Genomic DNA, 10,788 nt, shown 5'->3' on the forward strand with positions numbered 1-10,788 from the left:
CATATAGAACAGATTCACTGTATGTTCATACACGATAAGGCACATCTAGTGCCCCTTTTTTTCGTAAGGGGGAATACATTTCCCGTAGCGCCCTGCTCTCTTCAGCTTGATCAAGTCATTTTCCGTTGGTGTTGTTTTTCATTATTAAATGGCTGACACACAGAACAACCATCCTTCTGCCTCAGTGAGCCAGGAGAGAATGAGATAAACACCACACACCTGTCCTGTCCAGCCTACCAGAGCACAAATACAGTGCCTTTCACTACAGTACACACACAACAGTCTTTAAAAAGATCGAGAAATATCAGGCTGCATCCACAAAAGATACCTAAACGGCATGAGCCTCTATCTAACTGGGGAAACCAGTTAGTCCATTATTAACATGAAGAACAAGAAGAAAGATCAGACAACAAGTTTGAGGAATACACATAATGTAGAATCACACAGTTTAACTAACACCTGAATTTATAGGAATCACATCATAATTTTACATATATAAAATAAATAGCTGTTTCTTGATCATGCTCACTAGCAGGGAGATTATATATTTAACCATATAGGCATCCTCCTTAACCATGCAAAATATGGTTAAAGAAAATAACATGCAACAAAGGTCCATTCTTACCAATGATTACACAATATATTGCACTCACTGACCTCCAAGACTGGTCAGAGCACCAAACGACAGTTGTGACACTGACTAGGACGAACCCCACAGAAGTAATCCCAATCGATTACTGACATGTCCCTCACAAGTGGCCATTGGACAAGGTCATGACCTCTCAGGATATTTAAAAAATAATCCACATTGTTAAGACATCATTATGAAAGTCATCTCAAAGCCTGGACAATCAAAACATGCTAAAACAAACCGCCCAAAAAAACCACTGAAAAATGCTTTCACAAAGATTTGTAAAGTGAAGTAAGTGTCCGTCGCCAGTCCATCCAAACTAAATCAGAAATGACTGCAACCAACTGATAATCGCCATTTAAGGTGATATACATTTTTTTTTAACTGAAAAACTGCATTAAAAAAAATCTTACTGGAGCTGGCTGTGGGGTTCCCCAGGGATCGGTCCCAGGGCCACTGCTATTCTTACATGGGAAAGTATATATCCAGCCAAAACTGCCAGTTATCTACAAGCATGCTAGTCTGGAGAAGCTACTGCTTGAGACAATGGGTGTCAGACTCACATCACTGACCGTGAATACAGAGCTCTGTTGTCAAGGTCCAAGAGTCCAGACCTGAACATTACGCTTGACTGTTGGGTCTGCTATGCTTTGCGTGGCAAGAAGCTGGAAAGGGAAAAAGGGAGAGGAGGATTCCCTCTCTCTCCATGAATGGTCAGGGTAATGAGAATCCCTAGCTTTTGTGAAGAACAGCATAGACAATACAGTCATAAATTGATAGGGGATTTAAATCACTTCCAATCACGCCATAAGCCAGTGATTCACAACAGCAGTGTGTTATTACACTTTGCTAAAGCCCTGCCCTGCACTCCCAACCGCCAACAATCACACTTTGAATACGGTCAGTGACCCGAAACACTAATCATTTTGATATGATCAATGTCATGCAAGTTCATTTCCTCAATTCCATCTGTAGTGACTAGAGTGACTCAAGTGTTGGTTTGTGAGCATGAAGATGAGAATGTAGTCATTAACATGTTTAAGTGCCATTAAACAATGACCGATCTGATTTTATAGCCTACTTTGCATAAAGCGACAAGAGCTAGATTTGGACACTAAGGCATAACGTTGTCATTTTAAATCTGGTTCAAAAATTACATGATTTTATTAGGGCTGTCAGAGTTTTACTCAGCTAAGTTGAGTTAACTTTTGTAATTTTTGTGAACAATATATTTATTTTTACCCCAATTAATCGCATTCTCTGAAAGCATTCAAAATACACTGAAAACATCCAAATTACATCATCTAAACAGCTAAAAACAATAATAAACTTTCAAAACAAGTTGACATTGAGGTTAAAGAAAGCGTGTTTACCAATTTACCTGATTTTGCTTACCGTTACTTTGGACAAAATGAAGACATAAATATTCTTGTAATGCTTTTAGTATAAAAAAAATCTTAAATTACAGCTTAATTTTAGAAAATTCTCAATTTGCAATTAATCACAACTAATTCTGCGATTAACTAGATTACATTTTTATAATAATTTGATTTTCCTAATTTAGCATGTTGTGGAGTGCATCCTCATCATCACTTCGCAGAGATAACTTCACCTGTTTTTCTATCATACATTCCTGGTAGTTTATCATTCCTCTTCACTCAAAGTTAATCTTTGTTTGAGGTAACATGGGTCTCAGGCCCTTGCTTCTCTCTCCACTGCTCTGTATTCAATTTCCTACAGGGCGCTTTTTCTACTTTTGCAAATCTGCCCTTTCCTGTATTTAGCCTAACTGTGGTCGATTACTGGAATGCTTTCTTACAGTCACATGTTATGGTTTCACTAACCAAATTTACATAATGGTGTGTATATTGGGCTGCCAGCACCGTGCAATGTAGTTTATTAGCGTTAGAGCAAGGTCATGATCGTTGCCTCAGGTGCTTTCAATTCAACACTGCAGTTTAAATAAGGTTTGCTAACTCACTGTCAGATATTTCAAGGCATAGAATATATAGGACTTAAACGTTTCCAATAGCTAGTGTGCTAGGTAGGTTTTAGGTTTGGCTTTGCAGCACAGACAGGCATTTTGAACTGGTTCCATGAACTCACTGACTTGGTTAAATAAATCAATGAAGCAAGCTGCATGGACAAATTTGTACTATGACAGAAATGCAAACTTGAGTGCTTGCCTGAGCATTTGTTGTTAAGACTAATTTGAATGAGTGACAAAACCAGGTAGTTCACCTCGTACCGACAAAACAAGTTCCATTTGTAGAGGACACCTAATTTTACCAGGCGGTGTCAGAGGAAGGCCCTAAACATTGTCAAAGACAATTTAACTTATCGTTACTCTTGTGTATTTATTCCTAGTGTTAGCAATTTTCTATAATTTTCTATTTTTCTCTCTGTATTGTGGGGTAAGCATTTCACTGTTAGTCTACACCTGTTGTTTACGAAGCATGTGGCAAATACAATTTGATTCCGTGTATTATTATTAAGTTATAAGTGAATTACCTACACTGAAAACCAAAATACATTTTCAATAGGTCATTTGTGAGGTCAAAAGTGGTAATCAGTGTTTGTGAAATATATTGACCTTAGGCTTAAATGAACCAGCACAACCCTGCGCAGAATTTCCTCTTCCCCATGTTGATTTATTACTTTGATCAGTGAACCGGTGACCACTCCACTCAGAAGTTCCTCAAGCTGAAAAACACCAGTCACAAGTTCTGACTCTCCAAAACCCTGTCTGATCCAGCCAGGTCAAGCACTCTGCCTGACCTCCCTCTCCTCTCCAGACAAAGGCTGAGATTCCTCAGAGGCCTGGACGACATGGCACTACTCTACTGGGAGGGAGGAGAGGGGTACCACCACATCCATCCAACCCCCCTCACAGACAATCATTACCCAGGAGAGGGATTAGCGAACCTGGGTCTGGTCCAAGCCAAGGGCCCGACCCAACAGCACCGGCAGCACAGGAATGCAATAATCACACAGGCAAGAGCAATCAACCCCTTTTTAATCTGCATTTACTCTTCCATTTTAAAAGCATTTTCCCAATGGATTAGAAATGCACCACTTCAGATTACTGATGGGTTGAGGAGGAGGAAAGACCATTCATTACTGGAGTATATTACACTCTGGATGGAAGCTGGTGTGAAAATGGGCCCTCTGAAGCCCTGGTGCTCATTTTCATTATCTTATACTTCAGGTTTTTAATCTAAACTGGAAGTAATACATTTTAAAGGACCTACAAGGAAGACTGTATAGAATGTATAGGATAAATATAAGACAGACTCAGAAGGAAAAAAGTTTTTTCTTCATTCCACGTCCATGTCTGTCCTACCCCACCTTCCCCCTACTCCCACCCTTCTAAAATATGTGGAGTAGAAAAGCTCAAATACTCCCCTCTATCTCTCTGTCTCTCTCCCACTGAGCTGGCCACAGAAGGAATTCCTCATCTGAGAGGTTCTGCTTTGAATGACTACCTTTCGCAATATACAGTATGTCCAACACGAACAAATGACAGCAGAACGATATTTTCCCCAATGTTACTAGCTTCAACAATTTTAACAATGCAAACAACATCTAGATAACAAGATAGACAGTGCCCTCTTATTATTGGGACAGTGAAGCATTTTTTCTTCTTTGGCTCTATATTTCAAATGTATAGATATCATAGAATAACGATGAGGTAAAGTGCAGACTGTCAGCTTTAATTTGAGGGTATTTTCATCCGTATCGAGTGACCATTTAGAAATTACATCACTTTTTGAACATAGTTCCCATATTTTAGGGGACCAAAAGTATTGGGACAAATTCACTTATGTGTATTAAAGTAGTTCAAAGTGAAGTATTTGGTCCCATATTCACAGCACGCAATGACTACATCAAGCTGGTGACTCTACAAATTTGTTGGGTGCATTTGCTGGTTGTTTTAGTTGTGTTTCAGATTATATTGTGCCCAATGGAAATGAATGGTAAATAATGTATTGTGTCATTTTGGAGTCACTTTTATTGTAAATAAAAATTCTACATGAATGTGGATGCTACCCTTACTACAGATAATGCTGAATTAATTGTGAATTATGATGAGTGAGAAAGTTACAGACGCACAAATATCATACCCCCCTTAACCTACAACTTAAGGACTTGTAAGTAAGCATTTCATGTTAAGGTATTGTAAATGTCCACCTGTTGTATTCTGTGCATGTGACAAATACAGTTTGATTTGATTTGAAAATGCTAACCTCCCCTGTTATTGTAATGGTGAGAGGTTAGCATGTCTTGGGGCATGATATTTGTGCGTCTGTAACTTTCTCACTCATCATTATTCACGATTCATTCAGGACGATCTGTAATCATGGTAGCATCCACATTAATGTAGGAATGTTTAGAAACATATTCTATTGTTATTTACAATAAAAGTGACTCCAAAATGACACAATACATTTATTTACCATTCATTTCTATTTGGCACAATCTGAAAAATCTGAAACACAACCAGAACAAAGAGCAAATGCATCCAACAAATGTGTAGAGTCGCAAGCTTGATGCAGTCATTGAGTGCTATAAATATAGGACCAAATACTTCACTTTTTACTACTTTAATACATATATTAGTGAATTTGTTCAAATACATTTGCTCCCCTAAATATGTATAAAAAGTGCTGTAATTTGTAAACGGTTCACCCGATATGGTCGAAAATACCCTCAAATTAAAGGTGGCAATCTACACTTTAACATCATAGTTTTATTTCAAATCCAAACTTTCGGAGTATCCCAATATTTACAGAGGGCACTGTATATAAAATAAATGTAAGATGTGTTATGATCACAAACACCTGATAGGTGCAGTGAAATGTGTTGTTTTACCGGGTTTATAAGGAAATGGATCACATTCTTCTACGTAAAGGTCACATTAAATCATGTTAGTGAGTGACAAAAGCAGCAGCTTTAAAAGTTTTGGCCACATTTTATTTGGATAGTCCGGATAGTCATACTATCAACAAACTATCTGTTGATAAGCAACTGCTTGCTAAGGTTACGGTTAGGTTTAAAATACGGGTTAGGATAAGGATTAAGACTAAAATGAGGCCTTTAAGAGAGAGAAAGAGAGAGAGAGGGAGAGAGAGAGAGAGAGAGAGAGAGAGAGAGAGAGAGAGAGAGAGAGAGAGAGAGGAGAGAGAGAGAGAGGAGAGAGAGAGAGAGAGAGAGAGAGAGAGGGAGAGTCAGAGAGACAGAGAGCGAGAGAGAGATAAAAAAGAGTCAGTGACCGCACAGCCAAGGACAGGCCAGGACAGAACAGAAACAGGTGGACTGGGGCAAATTGTGTACACTGCCTTTGACTGACACCTAAGCTAAACCGGGAGTTCCATTACACTACATTTCCCATGATACACCAGGGGATACATCCACATCCAGGCAAGCATTGTAACCATTCACTACCATCCCAATGACCCTTTTGCTTCTCTAGTCCAAACTCTGAACTCTGAACTCACCTTTGGAGTGAAAAGCTTCCTTGAGGTGAAGTAAGACGTCGGCAAACTTGCGCACGTCGTTGACCAGCTGCATGATGTAGTCTGGGTCGGTGGTGCCTACAGGGGCAGGAGCATCCACACTGTCCAATCCAGAGCTGACGGAGCTCAGGGAGCTGCTCTTGGCTCCTCTGCCCCCCGTCCCCCAAGTCCCTGATCCGGTACTCGCCGTGGTGCCCGTACTAGTGCCCATGCCCGTGCCAGGGGACAAGGGGAAGAAGTAGGAGTTGGAGGTGCGTGAGATGCCCAGCAATCGTTTGTTCCCTCCGCTGGTACCACCTCCACCACCACTACCACCGCTACTGCTGCCTCCACCACTGCTCTGCCTCAACATCCCAACCGCAGCCAGCATGCACTCCTGTCCAGGCCTGGTAGCCCTGGTAGCCCCCTGGCCTTGCACCTGTAGTCCTGCCTGGCTCTCTGCTCTGTATTGTTCAGATCCCACACTGTTCCAGACCATGGATGGATGATCCTGTGCAGGGAGAGAGATATGTGTTTAGAAAGACATGACCGCCAGCTAAAAGAAGAGGAAGGATCGTGATTCATGAATAGCATCCAATATCTACACTCTTAGAAAACAAAAGTGCTATCTAGAACCTAAAAAAACGTATTTGGCTGTCGCCATAGGAGAACTGTTTGAAGAACCCTTTTGCTTCCATGTAGTACCCTTTTGATTCCAAGTAGAAACATTTTGGGTTCCATGTAGAACCCTTTCCACGGAGGGTTCTATGCTGAACACAAAAGGGTTCTACCTGCAGCTAAACATCATCTGCTGAATTCTCTAACAACTAACCACTAATCAACAGCCATTGTCAGAGTAAAAGACTTAACTCACAAAACAGATCAAACAAACCTTATAAAAGTAATAGGGACATGTCTTTCTGAGATGTGTCAATGTTGCAATTGTAAAACTGAAGAGTCTACTGACGTAACACTAAAAATGGCAATAGTACTGGATCTACACTGAACAAAAATATAAAGGCAACATGTAAAGTGTTGGTCCCATGTTTCATGAGCTGAAATGAAAGATCACAGAAATGTTCCATGTGCACAAAAAGCTTATCTCTCTAAAATGTTGTGCACCAACTTGTTTACTTCCCTTTTTGTGAGCATTTCTCTTTTGCCAAGATAATCCATCCACCTGACAGGTGTGGTTTATCAAGAAGCTGATTAAACAGCATGATCATTACACAGGTGCACCTTGTGCTTGGGACAATAAAAGGACACACTAAAATGTGCAGTTTTGTCACACAACACAATGCCACAGATGTCTCAAGTTTTGAGGTTGCCTGCAATTGTCATGCTGACTGCAGGAATGTACACCAGAGCTGTTGCCAGATAATTTAATGTTCATTTCTCTACCATAAGCCCCTTCCAATGTAATTTTAGAGATTTTGGCAGTACCTCAAACCTGCCTCACAACCTCAGACCACGTATGTGCATGGCATTGTGTGGGCGAGCGGTTTGCTGATGTCAACGTTGTGAACAGAGTACCCCATGGTGGCAGTGGGGTTATGGTATGGGCAGCCATAAGCTACAGACAACAAACACAATTGCATTTTATCACTGGTAATTCGAATGCACAGAGATACCGTGATGAGATCCTGAGCCCCATTGTCATGCCATTCATCTGCCACCAACACCTCAAGTTTCAGCATGATAATGCACAGCCCAATGTCGCAAGGAACTGTACACAATTCCTGGAAGCTGAACATGTCCGAGTTCTTCCATGGCCTGCATACTCACCAGACATGACTTGAGCCTGTTTGGGATGCTCTAGATCGAAGTGTACCACAGTGTATTCCAGTTTCCGCCAATATCCAGCAACTTTGCACAGCCATTGAAGAGTAGTGGGACAACATCCCACAGGCCACAATCAACAGCCTGATCAACTCTATGTGAAGGAGATGTATCACGCCACATGAGGCAAATGATGGTCCCACCAGATACTAACTGGTTTTCTGATCCACGCCCCTACCTATTTTTTCAAGGTATCTGTGACCAACAGATGCTCATCTGTATTCCCAGTCATGTGAAATCCATAGATTAGGGCCTAATGTATTTATTTCAGTTGAATGATTTCCTTATATGAACTGTACCTCAGCAAAATCTTTTAAATTGTTGCATGTTGCGTTTGTATTTTTATTCAGTATATTTTGAAAGAATGTGCTCGGTAACAAGGCAACCAGGCTCTTTCAGAGGCCTTGTCTGTCTGACTGAGTCTGACTGGGGTTCGGAGGCATAATGAGTGCTAGAGTGGCCCTCTAATATTTGGGTGGAGAAAAAAGGGAAGACAACTGAATGCGGGCCTTGCTAGCAGCACTCCCTATCATCATCTCAACATTACATCTCACTACCGTGGCGGTGGCTTATTGGGGCTCCGCACACCCTTCTTTGCCAAACATTAACTTTACAGGAGACCAGAGAGAACACACACGCACACAAACATGCACATAACCACCAGACATGACTATATTGGATTTAAATAGAACATTTCTATTCAGTTTCATAAATCAGTTTTTCAATGATTAGCCTACAGTATACCTCATTTGTAAAGAATCTGCAAATTACTGAATCACTCTCTGGAGTTAAAGACTAAACCAACTGGAAGGTATGGGGGCACAGCTTGTAGTAGGAATCCCATTAGGGACCATTTACTGGTCATCTCCATATCCCACTGTGACCACCACATGCTGGATAGAAAGACCCCGGTGCCTACCCTACTGGATTAACCTAAATCGACCTAGATTTAGTTTAGATTTAGTTTAGTCTAAACATTGGGAGCCATTATTACTAGACTTTACAAATCCCAAATCAGTATGTTATTTATCAAGAAAAAAAAAACAGCATATAGATTATCATATAACTAAGTGAAAGTGTTTTGTTCATATTAACACATGCAAACTAGACAATCTAATAAAGTTAGAATAATTATCATTAAATATACAGGATTACATTTATTTTGAAAACGTTTTCTTTCAAACACTGTAATACCTGGTAAATGACAACATTAGGATTATACAGTTTGCTTCTAAATAAATAACAGCTTAAATATTGAATAATAGTTCATTAAATTGATACATTATAGTTAAGGGAGTATTGTATTGAATTTGCATGTGTTATTGCAGTATTATGAACACGTTTGTGTGTATTATACACACTTTTCTCATAATTATAAGTGGACAACATTTTACACACTTTCTCGTACCCCTGTATCTTTCATACAAATGATCTGACCTAGCTAAGAAATTCTGAAGTTTCTGTACCTTGTAGCCAAAAGCAATATTGTGGATGCTACTCTGAAAATATAGTTGACCAAACTGCCAATTACTTCACACTGGAAGAAGTTAAGCTAAACTAAATATAGTTTACGTAACAAAAGTTACTTTGAAAAAGTAGTTCATGGGCCTACATCCAGGTCTGATGCCGAAAAAGAAAGGACATTATTGCCCACTTAAACCATATTTTCTGTTATTTTTGCTAAAGAAAAGTACTATGTAGTTCCAGCAGTTAGCTACACTGTTACATGGCACACAAAAAAACAATGAACGTTAACTACTGAAAACACTACCAAGATTAGAATTTAGTTAAACTACCACGAAGCTACATCAAAATGTATTTAAATTACTAGTTGCATTGTAGTTCACTACTCCCCAGCACTAGCCAAAAGTAATTCCATTGCTGAGATTACACGCATTTTATTCTGTTTTGTTCTTTTGTATTTTGCTCAATATCTAACCAAAATAACAACGTTTTCTCCGTATAGAAGTAATAATGTTCTTCACGTCTCTAGGTGCCTATATGGATGCAATGGTTCACTCAATCAACAAAATGATAGCCGCCACATAGAAGTCTTTCATCAAATGCAGCAACCCACTCACCTGCTGTACAGTCCTGAAACATTGCACCTTCAAAAATCCCCGCTATCGTAGATTACAGAATCCAGCTATAGGTTATGTCTTTCTTTCCTAAACATCTGTGAATGACCCTCTAGAATGGTTTCGGGAATTGTAATTTTGGGATCGCCGCCGCTCAGCTCACTCTCAGGCACGGATTTCCTCCTCCTCTTCCCACGTGACACAGTAGGTAGGCTAACTTGGGACTGGTTGTTCTGGGCGTCTCGTAAAGAAGAGGTTTGGGTCCCCTGCCCGTAACAACAGGTGTCCAATATTTATGATGCGTCCTGTACTCAACCTGTAATCTTTCGGGTCTATGTCAATATTGGTATCGTCTCACTCAAACTGAACAATAGGCTTGGAGGGAGATAGATGCATTGTTTAATTTCCACCAATAAAAACGAACATGTGTAGCCTATACACTGTAATAGGCCTGTATGGTTATGTGCATTATTCCGTTAAATGCTGCAGGGCTACAGTAAAATGGTTGTATTAATTGGCTACATTTAATGTCCATCCCTATCAGCTAAAAGAAGAATTGAAGAAGACTAGGCTACAATATGTATAAGAGTATGGTCTTGGCCTTGTCGGTATTTCTACCTACTCAGTGGCTGGGAATACCACCTTGTGAGCAGAAGAAACAGTTAAAAGATTGGTAGAGTTTTTTTGACCCAATCAATTCCATAGCCCTTTAATCCACCCAGTGGTAGAAGTGTGCTAACGCACT

General features: G+C 40.1%; 1 protein-coding gene across 2 annotated transcripts in view; it reads right to left on the reverse strand.

Annotated features, from left to right (window-relative positions):
- The window catches only part of arhgap29a (Rho GTPase activating protein 29a), a 74,384-nt gene extending 64,147 nt beyond the window's left edge, over positions 1–10,237 (reverse strand). For both annotated transcript variants that reach the window (XM_082965638.1, XM_082965637.1), the window contains exons 1-2: positions 10,047–10,237; positions 6,130–6,637 (exon numbers count right to left, since the gene is read on the reverse strand). In XM_082965638.1, the coding sequence (XP_082821764.1) occupies positions 6,130–6,625 (496 nt within the window). In that variant the 5' untranslated portion in view covers positions 6,626–6,637; positions 10,047–10,237. The remainder of the gene's footprint in view (positions 1–6,129; positions 6,638–10,046) is intronic.
- Between the last annotated feature and the right edge of the window lie 551 nt (positions 10,238–10,788).

Source organism: Salmo salar, chromosome 19, assembly GCF_965601325.2.
Source record: "Salmo salar chromosome 19, fSalSal1, whole genome shotgun sequence".
Taxonomy (NCBI): domain Eukaryota; kingdom Metazoa; phylum Chordata; class Actinopteri; order Salmoniformes; family Salmonidae; genus Salmo; species Salmo salar.